This window comes from Cebidichthys violaceus, unplaced genomic scaffold (genome assembly GCF_023349555.1).
Source record: "Cebidichthys violaceus isolate CVI_PGR_0920_01 unplaced genomic scaffold, fCebVio1.0.p SCAF_12, whole genome shotgun sequence".
Taxonomy (NCBI): domain Eukaryota; kingdom Metazoa; phylum Chordata; class Actinopteri; order Perciformes; family Stichaeidae; genus Cebidichthys; species Cebidichthys violaceus.
In genome coordinates this window covers 6,102,935-6,129,170 of record NW_027176285.1, presented here as the reverse complement: position 1 = coordinate 6,129,170, position 26,236 = coordinate 6,102,935, and the positions used below count along the sequence as shown (strand labels likewise).

Below are 26,236 nucleotides of genomic sequence, written 5' to 3'. Positions count from 1 at the left end.
GTAGCAAGAACAGAAAGTGAACCCGCGTTAAAATACATACCCTGGACCTCTATGGTGACAGGCTTTGAAAAGGCCAATCCAAAGCTATTCCTGGCCACACAGCGATACTGTCCTGCATCCTCCTTCTGTATCTGATGGATCTTCAATCCACCGTAGTCAAGAATGGTAACACGGTCACTGACCTGGCAGAGATGAGACACTTTTTATTACTTTGTTTAGATGGAATTGATTTCTCCACATTTTTATTCCATTATATTTGCATCCGATTCTATGGGACAATAGAAACTAAGCCCAAAAGAAGAGTTGGTCCTCCATGCTTACAAACAGCCCGCACTCACTCACAGTCCTGGTCAGACAGACACAAACATTGACGCCATGTAGCTAAATCTATGAAACGTCTCATTTGGCTGGAAAACTTCCCTTTACCAATGCTGTATGCGTCAAAGTGAAAGAAAGTGCGTACTTTGATGAGCTCGTCATCTTTGAGCCAGGTGACATCCGGTTTGGGGTTGCCAAGGGTAACGCAGGGCAGCACTGCTTTGGATTCTACCAGAAGGGTTAGGTTGGTGGGATGGCGTTTGATCTGTGGCTCTGACGGAAGGGGACGGACAAGATACAATTGTTTAGAATCATCAAATTATTACATTATTTCAGAAAATCTGAAGACTCCAGCCCAACAAAAAACCGAGGGAGAGGGCAGACATACTCATCTTGAGCTGCAGAGCCCCGCAGCTCTTGGCTGCCTCTCCAATGCCGTTAGTGGCGAGGCAGCAGTACTCTCCATTGTCCGTCTCTCTCACGTGTGGGATGCTTAGCATCTGTCCCTGCTCCCTGGTAATGTACCGGGGGTCATAGTACCTGGTGGGACAAAAAGGACGGTGTGAAGCAAAAAAAGAGTGTGACTGTGAGTGGGAGAGACCAATCAATGGACTTTTTACCATACTTTTACCATCATTTTAATCGTCTGACCTTTAGAAATATACTTTTACCACCCTTTTAAATTGTCTGAGCTTTAGAAATATACTTTTACAATACTTTAAAATTGTCTGGGCTTTAGAAATATGCTTGTTAGACAAAGGCCGAATATGAACCTTCAGTGCATATGTGATGACCAATATCTGCACCTGGCAATACTGTATTTAAAAATTATACTTCACAAATATTAGCACTGTGATAGTCAAAATTAGCAGCTATTCTTATGGGGTATGTTAGCCTTGCAATTATCTCCTCGTGTTTCAGATATTTTATCATTATTTTGCCAAAAAACATTGCTTTAGTGTTTTTCTGGCCAACATAAGCAGCTAATTTTACTGACTTTTTTCACATTTAATTGTGGCCTTGTGATAATTAGAAGCTAATGGTATTTACTGGTATTAGATCTTTTTCGTGTTGTTTTTTTAGCCTTGTAAGGGCCATAATGTTACTAATATTGTATCATATTAGTGATACTGATTTTTAATAGTGATAGTTGAGGATAAGTTGAAGAGTCTTACAGCCTACTTGTATCTTGTCAGACAGCAGCAGGGTGAACCAACTGTTACTGGGGTGGGTATTGTCTTTTTTCTAACCTTTGGCCTGTTATGTTGAAAGTTATGTTAGGTTAGGCCATACCTAACAGCTATTGTTTTTAATCACTTTAACATAACCATAGCCTGGGGATGGTGATGTGGCAGCTGTTTCAACATTTTGATGTTAGCTTGTAATGGCAAGCAAATACTGAGACAAGAACAGAAAACACAGTATCACAATATTACCCACAAAGTGTGATGTTCCTTCTTGGAAGTATCATGTGACATACCTGAGTGTGAAAGAGTATTTTGCACCAAATAAGTAAAAATAGTAAAAAAGTAAATCCCAGATAACCTTTTGAATCTTTTGTCATTTGCATGGTATAGTCCTTAATGAGCCTACAAGAGTTGACTCCCAGATGAATGCTCTAGTTGAAAGAGGTCAAACTTACATGATTGGGTGGTTATTCTTGGTCCAACTGATGTCAGCACGGGGGCGGGACTCCACCTCACAGATGAAGGTGGCATTGTGATCCAGCAGTACATCCAATGTCTCTAATAAGGTGATGATGCGAGGCGCTATGTGGTGAACATGTGCAGAAAACACAATGACTTTTGTTACAAAACCCATTACAGTATTTGGACAAAAGGATTTGATACTGGAATTTTTTGATTTCCTGTCCACCGTAGTACACGGACATCACATTTTGAGCCTTTCCAGCTGCATCTTTTCAACTAAACTATTTGACATTCTTGGCATTTCTTTTTCTAGCTAGAGTCATCTGTTTCCGTCATCCAGCTATGACTAACGGGTCCAGATCAGAGGCTTGGCCCCCCGATTAGAGCAGAAGAGGGGGACTTTGAGGGGAGGGGAGGTTTTGCAATGTTGTGTAAAGTATGGAGAAAGGGAAGAAGAAAAAGATTAGAGGGAAGAGAGAATGACAGAGAAGGAAAGACATTGAACTCAAGTTTTCCGCGTTATTTTTTTATTTTTGTATTCAAGCAGAAGTTGAATCAAGGACATATCAATTCAACGTTCATGGATAGGCTCCAAGCCCGGTGCACACTCTGTTCTCCGCTATCTTGTTTCCACAGATGGTCTTTGTTAAACGGGTAAATTACTAGTTCTGTGGGTTAGGGTTATACAAGCCATTAGAAACACCTGTTTTTCTCCATGATATAAACCAGCTGAATCCAGAGTAAAGAAGCGATCAATATTAATTCATCCAAAAGAGAGTTGAAGGAAAACGGAGAAGAGGATTATTTTCAGACAAGTGAGAGAAGATTAAAAGGAAAGTATTAGTAAACTGGTCTTTCTTACTCTGGGTCAATATATTGAGTAGAAAGGGAGCAAAAACAAAAGAAAAGACATGTTGAAAGGGAAAAAGGATGAAGGGAGATAGTAGCAGCACATGGGGGCGAGGCAGTAACTGTTTATATGTGGATTCAGATCAGAGACACACGGCTCGCCTTGAACTTTGTGTGAACTACAAGGAGAGGGAGAGGGAAAATAGAAAACAGGAGAGAAGAGAAGGTAAGATCAGAGGAGGGGAAAGGGAATGGAGAAGATAAAGAGAGGAGAATAAAGGAATGGATTAGGTTTTATGGGACAATATGCTTGTTTTTTTGTCTCTTGTGAAACAAACAATTTCGCAATAACATAGCCGGAAAAGACAGCCCACTTCCACACCCCCAACCTCAGGTCACTGCTGCTGTTTGGCTCATGAACGTGTGATGGAAAGGGAGCTACTGTAATTCATAATGAGACCCTGGCATGGTGTTAAAAAAGGTTTTAAACACTGGGATGCAATTTTTTTTTACTCTAAATGGACCATAATTTACTAAATGAACATCATGCTGTAATGAAGACTTGAAACTAGAGATTGAGACCATAAACTCATGTTTACAATGTTTACTGAGGTAATAAATCGAGAGAAGTAGAGTCATTTTCTCATAGACTTCTATACAATCACACTTCTATTTGCAACCAGAGGTGTCACTCCCTCATGGTCAGTAGAGAGAATACAAGTTCTAAGACACTCCTACATCTGCTTGCAATCTGCAACCACACCTCTAAATGCCTCCAAATCCTACACACTGTGCCTTTAAGTCTTTTCATGTATGCAGTCTAAAATCTTTTTTTTAGCCATGTTTAGCCATGGCTCTATGGATGGCACCAATGGTCTGTCGAATCACTACTTGACTGAAATATCTCGACTATTGGATGGATTGTTATGACATTTTTTTTACAGATATTTATATTCCCCAGAGAATCAATTCCAATGACTTTGGGGATCCCAGGACTTTAGTGCCAGCAGCAAGTTGACATTTTTGTCTTTTTATTAAATGTCTTTAAAACTACTGCAAGGATTGCTATGAAATTTGGTAGAGATACAAGCGCCACAATGAGGTTCCCATTTGCAGAGTTTTTTGTGTGAAAATCTTCATTTCCATTCATGCCCCCCCCCCCCCCCCTCCAGGATGAATGTTGATAGACTTTTTTACCTAGCGGCATCATCAGGTCAGAACATTTCTCTATTCGATATTTCGGTTTATGACCAAATACTTATAGAGTAATACAAATCTATAGAGACGCTACCACCAGCCTCAGCTGTGTGTTGCAAAATTAGAATGCTACCATGTTAAAATAAGATTGGGTTGGGTTTTGAGTGGGTTTGTTGCTTAATGTGTTGTTTTTTTCTCCCCACAATGTTGCTCTTGCTATTGCCAATATTCTGTCTGAACAGACGGACACCATCTGAAGGGCGAAGGCTTTGCTGCTGCCCATGTTCAGCCACATGACTCATTGTTTAGAGCAAACGAGAGCCTCGCCGGATTCAACCTTGGGAGAGGTTCTTGTTATGAAATGCTGTTTGGACACCAGGAGTGATACAGTGCTGTTCAGGGCTTCGGAGGAGTTACAGTGGTCACATCTGGCCTCTACTGTATGGATTGCAAAAGCCTTCTTGATCTAAACCAAGTGCCTCTTATTTTCACTCACTTTCCTGTATTTTTACTGTTGGTGTGTATTCATTATAGATTTGTATATTGTAATTGTCATGTACGTGTAGGTCCTAAAATTAATGTAAAACCCTCAGATATTACAGCCAACAAGTGAATGTGCATATTAGCCATTTTCTCTTAGCTATCATTTTCTACTTATCTAATCGCTCTGTCAATTTTGCTCCTGCAAATGCCTTTTACAACATTTGCCATTCATGTTTCCATTGTTGATGCCTTTCTCTGCATTGACCACTGAATAAATATTTTTCTCTCAATCTTTAATTGCATCTTTTTCTGTGTTTTATTTCCTCCCGTATTCATTCCTTTTTCTTTCCCGGAACAGAGGCCTGTAACTTGTAACATCCCTTGGTGTTTGCTTTTGATTTGCAGTTTGTCCTCTAGGTTTTTTCCACACTTTAATCAAATCGTAAACAAACGTTCCCTTCCGATTCTATCACGCAGACCAGATACATGTTTCTTTTACTCAATTGTTTCTTGTTTGACCACAATGATAGAAACACAAAAATAGTATTGTTCTCGTGTACATGTGGAGATGTGTATGCAGGGGAGTTGACCGTTGTTTGTAGTGGATTCGGCTCAAACGCAGACACCCCCCTTTAAGCCATCATGCTGCATTTAAATGCAGAAGTGGTCCCGTGAGAACATACTTTACAATACTGACTGAAAGCATTATGTGGATGATTACAAAAGATGTCAAAAATGTTGATTGTGACCGAGGTGTAACTTTGTCTCACGCTGTCACCGGGTCATGACAGAAGAAATCAAACGCTTGAAACTTGAAAGCCGTCTCATTCACCACGGCGACTTGAGTTGCCTACGAGACAGATGTCCTTCTTTTCGGGGACATATTGATAATGATCAACATCCATTGTGTTTGTTTGCTCCGGCTCATTTTTAATGACATAGAACAGAGCTAATGAAAGCCAGCACAACACACAAATCCTTTTGTGTCATCCATCTCAGCTTTTCGCAACTGACCCGCGCGCCCTAACACCACAACAAAGAGCCAATAAAAATTATATAATAATAATAACAATGCAGTTTTACAGCACTTGTTGCAAAATATTAATTTGCAGCTGGTAAAACTGTGCTCAATCAAGCCATTCAACTTGATGTTAATAAATTAAACTGTCCATTTTTTAAGTTGCATTTAAAGCAATAGTTCCACATTATGGAAACGCACTTGTTTGCTTTATTTCCTAGAGTGCTGTGAAAAGATGGATACGGTATCGATCTCATGTCTGCGGGTGAAGAAGTGCGAAGCTGGAGCCTGGAGGTGTTGAGGGGGAGGAAGAGGGGGAAGCTAGCACCGGCTCTTTACAAAAGTTAAAAACAACTCAGGACTAATTAACACATATCCTGCTTGTATAACCAGTACATTAATAGACATTTTTAAAAAGTGAACTTTTTAATTTCATAGCAATCCTTTTTTGAAGTTTTTAGGGGGATTTTCACACTGGAACTAGTGAGATGAACAACACAAACAACATAAGGAATCACAATCTTTACAATCACACTCTAACCTTTGGGTACTGGGGATTCTGATGAAAGTAGTAGCTCTAGAAAGAATGGCAGTGGCTTTGACTATATACAGTTGTGGTCAAAAGTTTACATACACTTGTAAAGAACATAATGTCATGGCTCTCTTGAGTTTCCCCGTTATTTCTACAACTCTGATTTTTCTCTGATAGAGTGATTGGAACAGATACTTCTTTGTCACAAAAAACATTCATGAAGTTTGGTTCTTTCATGACTTTATTATGGGTTAACAGAAAAAGTGATCAAATCTGCTGGGTCAAAAATATACATACAGCAGTGCTAATATTTGGTTACATGTCCCTTGGCCATTTTCACTTCAATTAGGCGCTTTTGGTAGCCATCCACAAGCTTCTGGCAAGCTTCTCGTTGAATCTTTGACCACTCCTCTTGACAGAATTGGTGCAGTTCAGTTAAATTTGATGGCTTTCTGACATGGACTTGTTTCTTCAGCATTGTCCACATGTTCTCAATGGGATTTTAAGTCAGGACTTTGGGAAGGCCATTCTAAAACCCTAATTCTAGCCTGATTTAGCCATTCCATTACCACTTTTGATGTGTGTTTGGGGTCATTGTCCTGTTGGAACACCCAACTGCGCCCAAGACCCAACCTTCGGGCTGATGATTTTAGGTTATCTTGAAGAATTTGAAGGTAATCCTCCTTCTTCATTATCCCATTTACTCTCTGTAAAGCACCAGTTCCATTGGCAGCAAAACAGCCCCACAGCATAATACTACCACCACCGTGCTTGACGGTAGGCATGGTGTTCTTGGGGTTAAAGGCCTCACCTTTTCTCCTCCAAACATATTGCTGGGCATTGTGGCCAAACAGCTCGATTTTTGTTTCGTCTGACCACAGAACTTTCCTCCAGAAGGTCTTATCTTTGTCCATGTGATCAGCAGCAAACTTCAGTCGAGCCTTAAGGTGCCGCTTTTGGAGCAAGGGCTTCCTTCTTGCACGGCAGCCTCTCAGTCCATGGAGATGCAAAACACGCTTGACTGTGGACACTGACACCTGTGTTCCAGCAGCTTCTAATTCTTGGCAGATCTGCTTTTTGGTGGTTCTCGGTTGACTCTTCACCCTCCTGACCAATTTTCTCTCAGCAGCAGGTGATAGCTTGCGTTTTCTTCCTGATCGTGGCAGTGACAAAACAATGCCATGCACTTTATACTTACAAACAATAGTTTGCACTGTTGCTCTTGGGACCTGCAGCTGCTTTGAAATGGCTCCAAGTGACTTTCCTGACTTGTTCAAGTCAATGATTTGCTTTTTCAGATCCATGCTGAGCTCCTTTGACTTTCCCATTGTAGCGTTTGTGGGCGTTTGTATCCAATGAGCCCTATTTAAATGGCCTCAGAGAAGTCACCAGCTGTAGTCACTCATAATCACTCACAAGAAGTTAAGAGGCCATGCTATGAAGCTCATTTCATTGACACAACTTTCTAAGTCACCAAAATTGCTAATTCATGTTGCTGTATGTATATTTTTGACCCAGCAGATTTTGTCACTTTTTCTGTTAACCCATAATAAAGTCATGAAAGAACCAAACTTCATGAATGTTTTTTGTGACAAAGAAGTATCTGTTCCAATCACTCTATCAGAGAAAAATCAGAGTTGTAGAAATAACTGGAAACTCAAGAGAGCCATGACATTATGTTCTTTACAAGTGTATGTAAACTTTTGACCACAACTGTATATGACTATATATATATATATATATATATATATATATATATATATATATATATATATATATATATATATAATATATGAAATATATATATATATATATATTTCTGATTTGGAAAACATTGTTGCATTTTTAAATAGCGGTAAAGTGTTTTTAGTAGATGGGTAAAAAAAAATCTCATTCCTTTTGTACAAGTTAATGCTGACAGGATGCTTCATGGACCAACAAGATGTGCCGTCCACAGCCTTCTGTTCACTGACAGATTACGCACAAGCACAGCATGGTGTGCCAAAGCCCAGACCTGCGACATGGCAACCCAACCCGGCTACAATATCTGCCCGGGCCAGAATGTGGCAGCATCTAAGCCACCTGTTTTCTGCTGATCAAATCTGCAGCATGAACTCTACATATAAAACATGTAGTGTATGTCAACAGTCATGCAACTGTAAAACTGTGCCAGCATTTTGATATGGTAACCATTCTCGCCTGTCCCGAGGCCACGGCCGAACTCACTGCTGCTGCATAAAATTCTTAAGGGGACCATGAGATGTCCATTTTTCTTATCATGTCTGGAGCTGTTTTACTTTCATACGGCAAAATAGATGGGAGCCACTGAAGTTTGTTAACGTTTACGAGTTCTGTTACAAAATTACACGTTGTATGGTGCCCACTAAACACAACAGGTTCTGATTATATTTGCCCACATTCATTGCGGCTAAGGTGGAGGCGAATCGGTTCCTGAACACATTTACAACAGTCCGCTCAGAGGATATGCCAGAGTTGTAGGCAGGATACAAGTTTAGTCACATTTACACTGCGCAGGCCTATAAACACCTTCTCCTTCTCCCTGCATGCAGGATGTGGTGGAAAACAGGTGATCTCAGTGTTTGGAGAAAACATGCTGTCCTCTTTAGGAAAAAGTTAGACTACAGATGCCAGAATTCTCTCTAGGAGATATATATTTTTCCTTATTCATTGTTGCCTTTAGATACGCACATATTCTGAGGGATTATCCTTGTCCTTTTTCCCCCCTCCTGTTATTCTGTTTGTGACACGATCAGTATTTGTATACAGCTCTATGAATTAAAGAAAGGTATAGCCAACAAAATGACAATTTATGCTAAAGAAAACAAATGGAAACTTCACTCACCTCTCTGTATCCCGTAAACTGAGGTGACTACAAGCAGCAGAAAGACTGACACGGTTTCCCCAACCTTCATCCTGGCTCTAGAAGGGTCCTTTAACAGGTAGCCTAAACAGAACGAGCATAAAGGAAGTGGGTCAGATCCCCATGCCAGGTAAAGGAGACGGTCTCGTTGGTTCACTTGTTGTGTTCCTTTCACTGCGTGGGTCTCAGCCAGGGACAGCCATGAGCTCTGTGCTCGACGAGGACCAGCTCAGTACGTGTGTGTGTGTGTGTGTGTGTGTGTGTGTGTGTGTTTGTGACGGACAGTGGCAGCTGCTAGCTGTCCTTATGTACAGTCACTCAGGTTTTGTAGCTTTGCTCAAAGCTCCTAGGGCTCCGGTGCTAGAGAGCTATCCTCACCCACAGTGATCGACAACAACAGTGTTTATTCAACGCAGCACACGGAAACAGAAGTCAAAACACACGGAAATAGACAACTTCACTGTACTAATAATAATAGTAATAATAATCTACTTGTAAATGTTTTGTTGTCGCGTATGCCAAATTCTTTTTTTTAAATACAAACTATAGTCCAACTTGCGTGTGTAAGACAAATCCTTACTCTATATAGGACACAAAGAGGACAAACAATCTGCAGAGAACAGCCGCATCACCCCTTAAATGGAGGTAACCAAATAAAAGAAGTTTTAATACATATAAATTACAAAGTGTCAGCAGGATATCATACATATACAGTAGGTCTGTATCTTTGTTTGTCACTACGCAGTCTTATACACAGATAAACAACACTATGGATTTGTGTAAAGAACATCCGACACACTATGCATTTTTCACAAGCAAATGTACACCCAGGCATGTTCCAACTCTCTACTTAACATGTATTCACTGTTACATGCTGACACACACACACACACACACACACACACACACACACACACACACACACACAGAGAGTCCAGGAGGCAGCCTTTGTGTCCACCTGTTGCCTGCCAGCCTGTATGTCCTGTTTTATTTTGGGAAAGGAATGGCATTTCAGTTCATTTGCTCCTCATCTGTGCTGCTTTGGATGGAGTCAACTATTGTACTCCCACAGCAGGCACAGTTACACATTGTTGTTTAGGGGGGTGAAAAAAAAAAAAGGCGGTTGTGTGAGGTTGCCAGAAATTATGTCAGGCCGTTGTCTTTTGTCATGTCACGTGACAAAGATGGAGGATTTTGTCTCTTGCCCAGTGTTTGTCTTTCAATGTCCCTTCTTCTTAGTGCCCATCATGATGTGTATTTCATAATCATCTCACTCCATCTTTTTTGGTTGAATAAAACAACACAGATGTGCATGCTTCCACTTAAAGCAGACCAGCTGCAGTATGTGATGATAACAGCTCTCTCGTTGATTATACTGCACTCCACTAGGTGGTGCTGTCATTCAGGGTATAGGAATATTGTATGGGATATATATATTTTTTCTAATGAAAGCAAGACATCGTTGAAGAATCTCAGATACATACTAGCAGCCAAAACCAGACCAAGAAGGGGGGGTGGGAGGGGGGTAGCATAACAGAGTCAAACTACTACTTTGCCTGGGACCGCTGACTCAGCAGTATGATTCTGGTACACTGATGCTCTGACTCCCTCTGCTGACACAGGAATTAACTGCTCCTGAATTAGAATCACAGCAGTAAACTGAGTTCTAAAAACTTCTTTATTCATTTGAGACACTGAAAGGTTTTAGTTTTTTTCTCGCAAAATGGACACTGCATGTGCATTCCTGGATCTACTTTCCTGTTACTATTTACACACGGAGCATTGAAATACACGGTTTGTCTCATAACAGTTGAACTAAACTGCTGTTTTCTCTTGAGAGAGCCTGAACTCTTAGGCACAGTCACACCTAAAAGTCACATTTTGGTATTATTCTGGTATTCTTAATAACACCAGGACAAAGGGTTTTTAGATCTTCCAAAGCTGCTGCTTCAGGGTGGATCTAAACCAGATGTACTCTGTGGTTCGATTACATATTGTGACCATACTCTGCTAAAAAAAATAGAAAACCAACAGACGTATAGTGCAATAAAAAAATAATAATTAAGATTAAGATAAAGAGCAATTTAACAGATTCAATTTACAGTGCAAATACATTTAAGCACAGGATCAAACTGTTTAAGAAAATGCATTGCTAAAATAATGCTTTTAAGAGTTATTTAAATGAAGATAAAGAGTTGACTTGCCTGATCTTCCTCTGTCAGAGTCCAGGGGCCATGAGGCCCCATCTCCTCTGGTTTTCAACCTTGACTTAGAAATAGAGACCTACCAGAGGATCTCAGGCTGCGGCTCATAAGGGGTTATTAAGTCAGACATATAGTCAGGTGCCAATTCCATTCATGCCTTTTGCAGATAAAAGGAAATGAGGATGTAGGAAGCAGGATTGGACATGACACCAACATATTACGATAACACTTAGGATTGTAAGACCAGGTCCCTGAGTGAGACGAAATTCAGAAGAGACTGAACTTCTGATATTTTCTGATATATTTGATTTTAACCCAAAGAAGTTCTGAGATAACCAGTTTTGCTTAGTTGCATGATGTTACTTGAATCAAAATATAGATCTTAGAGTAATCTGCATAAAAATGACAACTGATATGCTGCAGAAATAGTTGAGCCAAAAGGAACATGTAGTAAGGAGAATAGTAAAGGACCGAGAACTGATCCCTGTGGTACTCCATGCCAGAAATTATTGTGGAGGATGTACAGTCCTCTACAGTCACACAAAATGTCACAGGGACAGGAATAAAACCTTGGCACCTCAATATTATATTTTAGACGATCAAGATGAAGATCTTGTCACTCTATTTCTTCTATACACACAGAGGAGCCAGATTCCTCTTATAAACTCACCGGCTTGCCTAGACACATCTGAATGATGCTTACCACACCTGTCCAATAATCAGCATCATGACTGGGGTGCCTTTGATTGAACCCAATTACTGTGTATTGGATGTCTGTCCTCAGGAAGCCCTCCTGGATTATTGTTCTTTATTCCCCTGTATGAAACTGCAGCTGTCATCCGACCAGCTGCACACTATCTAGTCTACAATGCTGCTACTGGTTCCCAGGTTCAGAAAGCTTTCTTTAGTAAGCAAATATTTGATAACTGAGGTCTAGGTTTCACATGACCATTGTTCCTACATCATTTCACTGTCTTCATCTGAGACTTGATGAATGACGTGCTACACATACATACACAAAATTGCAATCCACAAATTGTTACAGACCAATCAGATTGGGAAACTTTATTTATCTATACATTCTGCTTGTTGTGTATACTCTACATTTTTCGTGTATGCATATACTGTACTTTGAGTGCTTCTCAAAGTTGGGTCTGTCACTCTGCCAGGGGGTCTGTGAAATATTTTGCTATCAATTAAAAAAATGAAATAAAACAAACATGTTGTAACCATTAATCCCACCCATGTTAGCTTTGGGCCACTAGATGCTTTGATAATCTGTTATGAATCAGTCACCTCACTGCTGCTTAGCTTGGCTTATTAGCCATCTAGCTAGATGGCGAGGATGGAAAAATAATTATAAAGCCCAAAAAAGCTAAATTGAGAAGTTATGAATTAAGAAGGGAGACGAAAATGTGTCATGAGTGAACAAGTGCAAGCGAACACAGCTATGAAGCCAGCTAACCATCTGACCACAAAGCACCCGGAATGTTAGGGCAAAACAAAGTGATATTAACATGATTCAAATTTAAATTTGTTTCTGTTTATCACTATCAATCAGGTATTTAAGTTAATGTGTTTTAGAATACAAATAGTTCCAGTGAGTCCTTGGGAAATGTTCTCCCATTAAAGGTCCCTGGCCCCAAAAAGCCCAAGTGAAGGAGTTCAAGTACCTCGGGGTCTTGTTCGCGAGTGAGGGAACAATGGAACGTGAGATTGGCCGGAGAATCGGAGCAGCTGGGGCGGTATTGCAGTCGCTCTACCGCACCGTTGTGAAGAAAAGAGAGCTGAGCCGCAAGGCAAAGCTCTCTATCTACCGGGCAATCTTCGTTCCTACCCTCACCTATGGTCATGTGGACTGGGTCATGACCGAAAGAATTAGATCGCGGGTACAAGCGGCCAAAATGGGTTTCCTCAGGAGGGTGGCTGGCATCTCCCTTAGAGATAAGGTGAGAAGTTCGGTCATCCATGAGGGACTCGGAGTAGAGCCGCTGCTCCTTTGCGTGGAAAGGAGCCAGTTGAGGTGGTTCGGGCATCTGGTAAGGATGCCACCTGGGCGCCTCCCTAGGGAGGTGTTCCAGGCACGACCAGCTGGGAGGAGACCCCGAGGGAGGCCCAGGACCAGGTGGAGGGACTATATCTCCAAACTTGCCTGGGAGCGCCTCGGGATCCCCCAGTCAGAGCTGGCTGATGTGGCTCCGGAAAGGGAAGTTTGGGGTCCCCTGCTGGAGCTGTTGCCCCTCTGTATTTTCTGCCTTTGTTTATTCTTGTTTTGCCTTTAGAGCAACCCAAAACCGGATTCAAATTCCTTGTCTGTGTAGACATACTAAGCCAATAAAGCTGATTGTGATTCAGAGAAGGTCAAGCTATTGAAGTTGGCTAACAGCAAACCACGGGGTAGCTCTCTCTCTCTGTTTCTCTCTCACTCCCTGTTTCTCTCTGACACACACACAAGTCATATTTGGTGTCAGTCAGCCCCTCCCTCTCAAAAGTGTCTCAACGTGTCCTGCAATAATTAACCAGCTGCTGCAGTGTGCTACACAAGCTCACCTACCACATGCAATGTACTCTGGACCTATGAACACACACAGATGATACGGGACGTTAAACATGGAGTGAACCAGCTTCATTTGTTTGGAGATTGAAAGACCAGGCCAGGTAGGAGCAAATTCATGTTCAATTATTTTCATTTCATGCTTCAGTTTGTTAAAGTGAGCTTCACCGTGGAAGAACAGGAACCAAACAGTGCTACTTTTAGCAAAGAACAATCATTTATACAGAATTTACTGAACACATCGTTGGTTTACTGGTTGAATACAACCTAGTCTGATAGTTGTATTATGTGAAAACTCCTCTTTCACTATCGACTTCCTAAAACAATCATTAATGCCATGATTCAAAATTCCTATGACTTAAAAGTTTGGTCCATAACAAAATGTTTTTCAATAGCATTAATAACTTTTTCATAATTCTGTTAAAGTATTACAACTCAATTTATGGGTCTGCTGTGCTTTAATTTGTTAAAAGACTAAAAATTACATGCGTTATAGGGAATTTGTGTAACAAGACAAAATCTTACAGTGAATCAGCGTAACAAAATAAAGTGTTATAGTCAACAACAGGAATTCAGTCCGGGATAAAGCGCTGGAAAGTCTGGCATCGAAAAGCAAATGGAACAATCTGGCAATGAGTGTTTGAGAGGCAGGAGTCTATATAGTGGCTTGATTAGTGATCAGAGGCAGGTGAGTGAACAGGTAAAGGGAGTTAGACTGATGAGGAGGGAGTGGCTGACAGGTAGAGTGAGGAGGGTGTGGAGCTGAACTCTGACAGTTATAATGAAACAAAATAAAGAGTTAGTGTGAATCAGCGTAACAAAATAGTGGTATAGTGAATCAGTGTAGAAAAATAAAGTGTTATAGTGAATCAGTGTAACAAAAGAAAGTGTTACAGTGAATCATTGTAACAAAATAGTGTTACAGTGAATCATTGTAACAAAATAGTGTTATAGTGAATCAGTGTAACAAAAGAAAGTGTTACAGTGAGTCATTAACAAAATAAAGTGTTATAGTGAATCATTGTAACAAAATAGTGTTATAGTGAATCATTGTAACAAAATAGTGTTATAGTGAATCATTGTAACAAAATAATGTGTTACAGTGAATCATTGTAACAAAATAAAGTGTTATAGTGAGTCATTAACAAAATAAAGTGTTATAGTGAATCAGTGTAACAAAATAGTGTTACAGTGAATAAGCGTAATGAAATAAAGGGTTACAGTGAATCAATGTAAGGAAACCAGCGGAGTTTCAACAGGGGACAGTACCATTACGGCAGATTCAGGTCAAAAATGTGCATGTGAGTGAGAAAGAGCAAATATCACACACTAGAATATGGTACAAATGGATTTAGGATTGCAGTAAGGGAGAATTAGAGGCATAGGCAGGAGGGAGTGGCATACAGGAAGTCAATATCGGGAGAAACTGTGTGTGTCATCACAGTGTACCTTGGCTTTTGTCCTGCTGGCTATATATATATATTTTTTCTGGCACACAGTTTTACAATAAAATAAAAAATCCCTGATAGTCTTGTTGTGTGAGTCTTTGGTTTCCAGGCTTTGAGCAGTTGTCTTTGTTCTTTCAGCAGCAGCAACAGCAGTCTTTTTAGCTTAATGTAATTAATGTGATTTATAAACTCTTAACAGATTATTGACTTTGCAGCGTTGTCCACTTATCAGTGGTTCTCCTTTATTCTTGGCTTTGCTCTTGACATACATGTGATTTTGCAAAAATCACACACAGTTTGGCTGTATTTGCTCCAGGGTGACCTTTAAAAACCTGCATGTTGAGGCTTGAAAGACACACGGTGAAGTGTTCACAACGGTTCAAGTTAGACATGAATCTTTGGACTTCTTGTACCAAAAAATTCCATGCTGTCCTGTCTGTGTTCATTCTGCAAAAGAAACGTTTTATGCACGTGCGTCTCCACCAATCCATTGTCAAGCCTGCACCTGTGAGTCACTGTATATAACCCGGATTTATAGATTAAGTGAGCAAATGATGTGGTCTGAAGTAGACAATTAACATCAAGATGGCGCCGCCAACGGCATCCTAGGGACTGCGCTCTCTGGTACTTTTTCTGTTTTTGTTTGTTAGGATTGATAATTATGTGGATTTTCTTTCATTTTAAAAACATTGCACCGAAAGTTTGCGCGCTGTGCCTTTTGTTTAGATTTGTTGGAGTAAAAGTGTTTGTCTCTTTGCATGAGAGTGAGCTGTCAGTCAGAATAAACGGGGAGTGCTGGGGCTGCTGGTATGACAACTGCTGAATACCTGAGATAGTTCCTCTACCAGCAAACAGGCCGAGACACAGAGAGAGAGAGAGAGAGAGAGAGAGAGAGAGAGAGAGAGAGAGAGAGAGAGAGAGAGAGAGAGAGAGAGAGAGAGAGAGAGAGAGATAGGTGGAAAGAGTCAAAGAAAAGGACAAATAGGACAGTCTGCTGCTTTTCACAGTAGTTCAGAAGAACGAGAAACAGAAGAGAGGTTTGCAAGAAAAGAGACGCCACGTGGATACAGGCCGAAGAATAAACAAATGGTTGGCTCTACACTGTCATCACTGGTTACTGGGTGGAGTACTGTTATTAAATCTCTTAGAGACAGAAAAGAAAAAAAAGAAAGTGAAAGAGTGAAGGCACGGCAAGAGAGAGAGAGAGAGAGAGAGAGAGAGAGAGAGAGAGAGAGAGAGAGAGAGACAGAGTGGTAAATATAACACAAAAACTTCAGAGAGAGAGAGAGAGAGAGAGGAAAGAGATATTTAAAGCCCAGAGAGAAGAAAGACAGGGACAAAGAATCAGAAGTAAGAAGAGAGCTCTGATTTGTCATGTCAGAGAGGTAAGACTCTTGTTATGCGTTTCCTTGCTCCCTGATGTCATGTGTAATGCCGCTCAGGTGGAAGCACCGCTCAACAAGTGGGCAGCCTCTAGTGTTTGTCAAGCTCCAGATTTACACGTTTAAAGAAAGCTGCTATGAATGATTCATCTGTTTTTGTTTTTTTCTTTCTCTGCAGTGACCAGAGATGAACGAAGCAGCTCTTCTCCCAGTGGTCCAGGCGGGGGACGGGAGGACACTGACCAGGTGGGACACTTTGAGTTTTGCATAAAAGTGCCTAAAGTATATATTACATGTAGAAAAAAAAAAGATTGTTGTCTTTGTCTGTGTTTAGTCAGAATTAGAATCCATATACGTGAACATACATACATACAAGGAATATGGTTGTTTTTTTTCAGTTGCTATCAGTGTACACATGCAGACGTATACATGCAGCTAAACACAATGACAATCAAGCTGAAGGTAAACACGAACAAGCATTTGACTGCTGTAAACATTTGACTATGTGTCGAGTTGGGACTTGGACTCAAGTCTCTCTTCAGTTACACACACACAGGGACTTGAGACTTGCATCCAATGACTTGTGAGCATCTCTGTGTTCGAGAGGCTAGAGGGACGTGTTAAATTACAGTAGATTATAAACTGTCATTCGTTGAAGAGCCAGTGTAATTGTACAACACGGTTGTACTCTAACTGTTGTTAAAAAAATAGGTGATTATTGTTTCACGCCTATAAATATCAATAATATTTCCCTGTTACCCTAATGTTAGTTTTTATCAATTTTTAGTGGCAAAATACAGATATTTACTTTAAAGGAACGTTTTTATTGTACATTTCTTTTTTATGACATTGCAACAGCCCGTTTAAATTGATCCAATATCTATAGATATATAATTTACTATATAAAGGAATTATGATACAGTACATGTTTTGAATTCCTTTTTAGATATAGCTTTGTTGTGTTCTAAGCAGAACGGATGGCATGCATGAAATGATTGAATGTTCATTACAACCATAAGAGACTTGAGACTTGACTTGACTTGGTCCCTCAAAGACTTGAGGGACCAAGTCCAAGTACAGTGAAACAGTGAAATCTGTAAACAGTAAAACAATATTGTAATGGTGCCGAGTGCTAAGGGTAGGTGTGTATGACAGTATACAGCGTGGTCATATTTAGGTTTGACAGTGACGATATTTACATGTCAAACAGTGTGTATTTAAACTGTGACATACAGTTGTGGTCAAAAGTTTACATACACTTGTAAAGAACATAATGTCATGGCTCTCTTGAGTTTCCAGTTATTTCTACAACTCTGATTTTTCTCTGATAGAGTGATTGGAACAGATACTTCTTTGTCACAAAAAACATTCATGAAGTTTGGTTCTTTCATGACTTTATTATGGGTTAACAGAAAAAGTGACAAAATCTGCTGGGTCAAAAATATACATACAGCAACATGAATTAGCAATTTTGGTGACTTAGAAAGTTGTGTCAATGAAATGAGCTTCATAGCATGGCCTCTTAACTTCTTGTGAGTGATTATGAGTGACTACAGCTGGTGACTTCTCTGAGGCCATTTAAATAGGGCTCATTGGATACAAACGCCCACAAACGCTACAATGGGAAAGTCAAAGGAGCTCAGCATAGATCTGAAAAAGCGAATCATTGACTTGAACAAGTCAGGAAAGTCACTTGGAGCCATTTCAAAGCAGCTGCAGGTCCCAAGAGCAACAGTGCAAACAATTGTTTGTAAGTATAAAGTGCATGGCATTGTTTTGTCACTGCCACGATCAGGAAGAAAACGCAAGCTATCACCTGCTGCTGAGAGAAAATTGGTCAGGAGGGTGAAGTGTCAACCGAGAACCACCAAAAAGCAGATCTGCCAAGAATTAGAAGCTGCTGGAACACAGGTGTCAGTGTCCACAGTCAAGCATGTTTTGCATCTCCATGGACTGAGAGGCTGCCGTGCAAGAAGGAAGCCCTTGCTCCAAAAGCAGCACCTTAAGGCTCGACTGAAGTTTGCTGCTGATCACATGGACAAAGATAAGACCTTCTGGAGGAAAGTTCTGTGGTCAGACGAAACAAAAATCAAGCTGTTTGGCCACAATGCCCAGCAATATGTTTGGAGGAGAAAAGGTGAGGCCTTTAACCCCAAGAACACCATGCCTACCGTCAAGCACGGTGGTGGTAGTATTATGCTGTGGGGCTGTTTTGCTGCCAATGGAACTGGTGCTTTACAGAGAGTAAATGGGATAATGAAGAAGGAGGATTACCTTCAAATTCTTCAAGATAACCTAAAATCATCAGCCCGAAGGTTGGGTCTTGGGCGCAGTTGGGTGTTCCAACAGGACAATGACCCCAAACACACATCAAAAGTGGTAGTGGAATGGCTAAATCAGGCTAGAATTAGGGTTTTAGAATGGCCTTCCCAAAGTCTTGACTTAAATCCCATTGAGAACATGTGGACAATGCTGAAGAAACAAGTCCATGTCAGAAAGCCATCAAATTTAACTGAACTGCACCAATTCTGTCAAGAGGAGTGGTCAAAGATTCAACGAGAAGCTTGCCAGAAGCTTGTGGATGGCTACCAAAAGCGCCTAATTGAAGTGAAAATGGCCAAGGGACATGTAACCAAATATTAGCACTGCTGTATGTATATTTTTGACCCAGCAGATTTGATCACTTTTTCTGTTAACCCATAATAAAGTCATGAAAGAACCAAACTTCATGAATGTTTTTTGTGACAAAGAAGTATCTGTTCCAATCACTCTATCAGAGAAAAATCAGAGTTGTAGAAATAACGGGGAAACTCAAGAGAGCCATGACATTATGTTCTTTACAAGTGTATGTAAACTTTTGACCACAACTGTATATCATTTCCATGTTCAGTGGATGTCAGTGTTATTTACACGTGGAGTGGATGCTGCTGTATGTTGTGTTCATTTCAGAGCAGAGTTTCTCTCCCTGCTGAACACCTACAACTGCTTCCTGAAGGACCACACTCAGTTGCACCTCAGCTACTCTCAGGTGTGTTATAATTATCATTCAAGCATTATATGCTGTTACACAGAATTCATATTTCCTCCCAGGAAGCCTATGGTGTTGCCTCTGGATGTTTGTAAGAACTTTGCAGCGAGTCACATCTGTGGATGATGACCATGAGAAAAAGTCCAAACACATATAATTTCTCTAAATTTAGTCGCTATGACATCGCTGCTTTTTTAAATTTGGGTCATAGCGCATAGTGTGTTAATCAAATTTATGACTGTAACTACACACCATGCAGGTGTCTGTGGGTCTGTCTCTGTAACAGGGCGGCGATGGAGAGGTGGTGGTGGAGGGCTTCCTAAATATATCCTGGGGAGTGCGCAGACCCATCAGGCTGAAAATACAGGACGACAAACAGATGCTCCCCTTCGCTCCTGTGACCTCACCCGACCCCACCAGTCCAGTCAGCCCCATCGGGGACAAGAGGTACGATCAACGTTAGCGAAAGACAAATACCAGTCATTCTGTGGGGTATTCTTCTACCAAACTCTGTTTTTGCTGGATGGAATCATCTCAATGTGATGCCTGAAAATTCCACGATGAGTAGGATTGGAAGTTTATTTAGTCTAAATTCTTTAGCTTTTTAGTCATCTTTACATGACAATGTAATATTTGGCTCTTCGATAGATAATTCTAACAAAGGTACTTTTGTACAGAGGTGGTCATGAATGATGAACAGCCCTTATTCAAGTCAATGCAGCTCTTCTTCATGAGCAAGACTATCCTCAAGTACAGTGGTTCTCAACCTTTTTTCAGTGATGTACCACCTGTAAAATATTTTTTCAGTCAAGTACCCCCTAACCAGTGCAAAGCATTTTTGGTAGAAAAAAAAGATCATCAGTGTCTGATTTATTAAACTGTCAACACTGAAGATTGCATTGTTTAGGATAATGAAATCAAATTGAATAGCCTACTGAATATAAAATTCAGTTTATGAACATACACTTATATTTTATTGAGTATTTATTAAATAACTATTTTTCAAGGATTTTTGAATGGATGCCAATTTTGAATATATTTTTTTTAAATCTCACGTACCCCCTGGAGTGCCTTCATGTACCCCCATTTGAGAACCACTGCTTTAGTAGTTCTTAGGGCATGACACATTTTGCAATGCATTTGTCCACAATAACGTGAGCTTTTAAACAGATCAGCAGTCGTGTGAAAATGCTTGACGCCATAATTAAAGGATGTAAGGACATCTTCATTGATGTTTCTACATTCAGTCACTCTCTGTGTCTCTTTGTAGGGGCATGTCCCGGTGGGGAGAGTACAATGACCTTCACCAGATAGACGAGATGGCGGAGACACCACAGGACACAGTGGTCACCAAACCTTTACCAGGTTGCTTTCATTTTCCCTCCCATATCCCATAATGCAATTCTCAATAATGTTATCTCAAAGGAGCAGCGGTGGAAGAAGTTCCTCTACTTCTGGACATGTGTGTTTTAACAACTGTGGTAGTGCTACCATAGTTGTTAAAACACAAATGTCCTGTGTTCAAATTTGGGCAGATTTTACTGGTAATTTTACATTAATCCATAACAATTTATCATACTTCATGAGTTGATTATATTTTATATTAATAATCTGAATCTGCAAAGTTACCAGTGACTGAAGTTATTAAATTAATTTGTTTAGTTGGGCAAGCGCAACAGAAGAAGTATGATACGTCGGTGTTATTCACAGCAAATGTTGAATATGAGACATTTTATCCGCGCGTCTGTGTGCACTCCGAAAGGCCCACCCGTTTATGAGACGACCACACTGCGTCCTGCGCGGCAGAAGAACTCCGAGCTGGAGGCGGAGTCCAACCTGTTTCGCTGCATGAGCGACGCCTCATTGGTCAAGAGGAGAAGGGGGAGGGGGAAGTCGGCAGCGCAGAGAGAGAAAGAAAGACAACATCGCTTTTCTATTAATGGACACTTCTACAACTATAAGGTAGGTTTCTATAGAATGCCATTTGAGTCAACTTTAAATAAATAAATGAAGCAGTATCCTAGTAGCGGGGAGTGAGGCGGAGGGACCTACTATACAGTCAGTGCCATAAGTATTTGGACTGAGACACAATAATATGTGGTTGAAGTGTAGACTTTCAGCTTTAATTCAAAGTCTAAAACAAAAAAATTACAATAACTGGCTCAAACGTAATTGGACAATTGTCTGACAAACGGTTTCCTGGCCAGATGTGGCCTATTCTGTCACTATTTCATGACAAATGATACCGACAATAGGATTCAAAATGGTATGTTTGCAGTTAGTAGCTGGTCCTTGGAACTCTCAGCAAGTCAATGCAAGTGAAGGAGGCCATTATTAGGTTAAAAAAATTGGTATACGTGGTGAAGAAAAACCCCTTCATAACATCTATTGAAGTCAAGAACACTCTGGAGGAGGTAGGCGTTCCATTGTTAAAGTCTACAATCAAGAGACGCCTTCATGAATCTAATTACAGAAGGTTTACAACAAGGTGCAAACCACTGGTAACACTGAAGAACAGGAAGGCCTCATTAGACTTTAACAGAAAACATCTGAGTTTTGGAAAAATATTCTTTCGACAGATAAAACTAAGTTTAACTTGTACCAGAATGATTAGAAGAGACAAGTGTAGAGAAAGAATGGAACGGCTCATGATCCAAAGCATACCACATCATCTGTTTAACATGATGAAGGCAGTGCTTTGGATGGGCATGTATGGCTGTCACTGGTGTTCATTGATGATGTCACAGCTGAGAGAAGCAGCAGGAGTTCTGAGGTGTTAAGGGCTGAACTATCTGCTCAGATTAAGACTAATGATACTAAACTGATTGGATGGCGCCTAACAGTTTAGATGGATAATGACCTAAAACATGTTGCAAAAACAACCCAAGAGCTTCTTATGGCAAAGGAATGGAATATTCTTCAATGGCCAAGTCAGTCGCCTGACCCAAGTGAGCAGGCTTTTCACTTACTGAAGATAAAACTGAAGGCAGAAAGACCCACAAACAAGCAGCAACAGCTGAAGGAGGCTGCAATAAAAGGTTTGGTAAAGCATCTCAAGGGAGGAAACTCATCGTTTTTGGTGATGTTTATGGAGCCAGACTTCAGGCTATCATTGACTGCAAAGGATTTTCCTCCAAGTATAAAAATAATGATTATATTCACAATTATGTTAGTTTGTCCAATTACTTTTGAGCCTCTGAAAATGGGGATGACTGTGTAGAAATGGTTGTAATTCCTAAACGGTCATTGTGATTTTTTTTTTTTGTTTTAGACATTGAATTAAAGCTGAAAGTCTACACTTCAACCACATATTGATTGATTAGTTTCTAATCCATTGGGGTTGTGTAAATCAGCAAAATTAGAAAAATTGTGACACAGTCCAAATACTTATGGCCCTTGATTTATTAAACTATACTGACTCATTCACTTTTTTAAATTTATATATTTATTGTCTAATTTATTTATTCCAGGATGTATTTCACATGTATTCGTTGATGTATTTATTTATTTAAAATGGACTTAAATGGCATTCCATAGGCTTATGCCCAACATGACTTTTTCTCAGTTTTTATCTAATCTTTCAATTTCATCATTAAGCTCAACCCTCCCCTCTCTTTCCATGCAGCACATCTGTCTCTTTTTTTACCTCGCTCACATCTGCACTGTATCTCACAGTCTCCCTTGTGTCCCACAGACGTCGATCTTCACACCATCCTTCGGCACTCCGACTAAAGTTCGTATCTCCAGCAGGATGACCACAAACCAGGTCATCGAACAGCTGCTGAACAAGTTCAAGGTGAGCTTTAGTGCACGTGAAGTCACAGTGATTTTAATCAAAAGTATGTATGAAGCATTTTATATGTAGTTCAAACTGACTCAAATGGACTCTCATTAGGACCTCCAAGTTATATTCAGTACATCCTTGAGACCAGCTGGATGTTTGTGCCAAATTTGAAGAATTTAGCTCAAAGCGCTCCTGAGATATCACGTTCACAAGAATGGGACGGATGTGAGGTCCTATAGTGAACTTGAACTTTTACCTCCAAAATGTAATCAGTTCGCTCCTGAGTCAAACTGGAGATTTGTTCCAAATTTTAAAAAAAGTTCCCCCAGGCGTCTCTGGAATGGACCGGACGGACAGATGGAGACACAAAAGGACAACCTGGAAACATAATTCCTCCGGCCATGGCTATTGCCGGCTCGAAGGCATAAAAACATTATTATATTATAAATCATCAAAACAACCCAGATATACAGGTTGTGAATTAATCAGATACAAATAATATAATCATAAAATAACTTTTTCGACAGACGTTTAAAACACTCTATACAACTATATTTTCCTCCTACAGATAGAGAACGATCCCCAGGAGTTCGCTCTGTACTGTGTTCACCAGAGCGGAGGTATGTTTTTTTGTCACACGTTAAATGAAATGCTGTTCTAGGACAACGATCACTTTGCCGATGTTGCGTGTCCGTGTGTTGTCCAGAAAAGAGGAAGCTCGGTGAAAGAGACCAGCCCCTGTGGGAGCGCATACTTCAGGGACCCTCCGACGACATCATGAAGATCTTTTTGATCGACATGGACGAAGAGGAAGTCAGCAACGACGTGAGTGTCCTAGCCCCGCCTCCCGAGGGGCTAAACTATAGAGACCAGACCAAATCAATAATGTGAAGTGTATTGGCATGAACAACTTGTTTTGAAGAGACTTCTAGATGACAAATCTTCTCGGCAGATAGTCATTGAAAATGAAGGCCTGTTTAACTTGAATTTAACCTCTAGTGATGTTAACACTTCTTTAAGAGTGTCAGAGAATCATTTTTATCTTGGATTTAGTATGTAGAAGTTGTTAAGAGCCATTGATGGTATTAAAGCTGCTGTGTAAATCCACTTGGAAGTAACAGTAAGGCGTTTTCTGTTTTTTGCTTGCATTAGGAATAAGGATTGTGCTTTTCTTCAAGTTATTTCAGCAGCAAAGGATAAGATGGAGATTCAAAAAAAATAGAAGATTACCTTTATTCAGTTGCTCTCTCCTCCCCTCTCAGGTGGCCCAGTATCTGAACTTGGAGCTTCCTATCCTGGAGCAGGTTCTTCTAAAACTCAGAGAGGAGGAGAACAGAGTGATACAGAGAGTCATCAGCAAGTCAGTACACAACCCTATGCACTTAAATACTTCCTTTATTGATGACATTAGCTTTTGCAAGATCTGATTGTGAGAGAATGGACATCTACAGAGTCATAAGGAAATGTTACAGTGCATTAAATTAAAGATAGTGAAGGCTGGTTTGGGGCATCAGACTCACGATATGAAACAACATCAAATCACTCACTTCTCTACACTACCCCATTTATATGTCATAGATGCACATAGACTATATTCATTTGAAAGTTTGAAGACAAAATCCTTGTAGTAGCACTTCTAAGGCAGGCGATGGCGCCATTATTTTACAGTAAATTACCTTTCATCGATTTGCAGCTCACTCATGGTGTGTGTGTGTGTGTGTGTGTGTGTGTGTGTGTGTGTGTGTGTGTGTGTGTGTGTGTGTGTGTGTGTGTGTGTGTGTGTGTGTGTGTGTGTGTGTGTGTGTGTGTGTGTGTGTGTGTGTGTGTGTGTGTGTGTGTGTGTGTGTGTGTGTGTGTGTGTGTGTGTGTGTGTGTGTGTGTGTGTGTGTGTGTGTGTGTGTGTCAGGTACCACCAGCAGCATAGACTCCTATCCCACATGCTGACCTGTAAGATGTCCCCTCACATTGAGACCAGTGTCTGAAGACTGCCGATTTGAATTGGACACTCAACCGGTCATTCATCACAACACCACTTTAAGGACCAACGAGTAGCCGTCCAGCGTCTGACATCTTTAACTTTGTAAACAAGTTTAGAGAGGTTTGGGTGTGGAACACTGAGGTGAAGATTTTGGAAAACCACACCTACCTGACATACTGACAAGATACATGGCTCTGTTTCAAGTCTTACAAACTGGGTCACTTACGTCATTTTTATTCATTACCTGATTTGTTTTCCCTTTGTTTTAAAAAAAAAAAAACTGTAATATAAGTACAAGATATTAATGAATGATGCTGTTGTAAATAACTGTAAATCAGTGGTGTGTGTGTGTGTGTGTGTGTGTGTGTGTGTGTGTGTGTGTGTGTGTGTGTGTGTGTGTGTGTGTGTGTGTGTGTGTGTGTGTGTGTGTGTGTGTGTGTGTGTGTGTGTGTGTGTGTGTGTGTGTGTGTGTGTGTGTGTGTGTGTGTGTGTGTGTGTGTGTGTGTGTGTGTTAATAAATATAAGTTGTGGGACCAGCATGACCTCTTATGTGTTCTGCTTTCTGTCTTTGGTGTATTTATATTTCAGAAGTTAGTTATAATGGGCAAAATAATCTATATAGACATACGCAAATGTGTGAATTGATTAATACAGTTTGAAGCAATGACTGCCAATGTGTGTGTACTCATTCCTAGGTTAGGTTCTAGGGTGACTTGGAATCAGGTTCACTTGTGCACCAAAATAAATAAAAAGATAAAGAAAGAACTATTTAAAATGTTCTTACTTCAATTTTGAATAGAAAGTCCAAACACAGTCATCAAAGACCAGACTGCAAATAAGTTTTGATATTTTTTTGTCGTCCTTTGAGATGTGCATGATTTCGTCATGAGGCCAGAACCTCTTTGTCCCTCCCTCCAGCCCCAGACATTGT

General features: G+C 40.4%; 2 protein-coding genes across 3 annotated transcripts in view; one reads left to right on the top strand and one right to left on the bottom strand.

The window, feature by feature from the left end:
* musk (muscle, skeletal, receptor tyrosine kinase) overlaps window positions 1-9,145 on the bottom strand; it is a 35,749-nt gene extending 26,604 nt beyond the window's left edge. The window contains exons 1-5 of the mRNA XM_068706012.1: window positions 8,910-9,145; window positions 1,961-2,087; window positions 707-858; window positions 464-591; window positions 41-182 (exon numbers count right to left, since the gene is read on the bottom strand). Coding sequence (XP_068562113.1) covers window positions 41-182; window positions 464-591; window positions 707-858; window positions 1,961-2,087; window positions 8,910-8,979 — 619 coding nt within the window. The 5' untranslated portion in view covers window positions 8,980-9,145. The remainder of the gene's footprint in view (window positions 1-40; window positions 183-463; window positions 592-706; window positions 859-1,960; window positions 2,088-8,909) is intronic.
* Window positions 9,146-13,663: 4,518 nt separating this feature from the next.
* Window positions 13,664-25,970, top strand: rassf6 (Ras association domain family member 6). Of its 2 annotated transcripts, none has more exons than XM_068706009.1 (11): window positions 13,664-13,789; window positions 16,694-16,761; window positions 19,465-19,543; window positions 19,830-19,990; window positions 20,814-20,908; window positions 21,306-21,505; window positions 23,238-23,339; window positions 23,896-23,947; window positions 24,034-24,152; window positions 24,590-24,687; window positions 25,234-25,970. In XM_068706009.1, the coding sequence occupies exons 2-11, from the start codon at window positions 16,703-16,705 to the stop codon at window positions 25,307-25,309; spliced, it is 1,041 nt and encodes a 346-aa protein (XP_068562110.1). In that variant the 5' UTR covers window positions 13,664-13,789; window positions 16,694-16,702; the 3' UTR covers window positions 25,310-25,970. The 2 variants fall into 2 exon arrangements, with proteins under 2 accessions (XP_068562110.1, XP_068562111.1); XM_068706010.1 differs by lacking the exon at window positions 13,664-13,789 and adding an exon at window positions 16,354-16,518.
* Window positions 25,971-26,236: the final 266 nt, after the last annotated feature.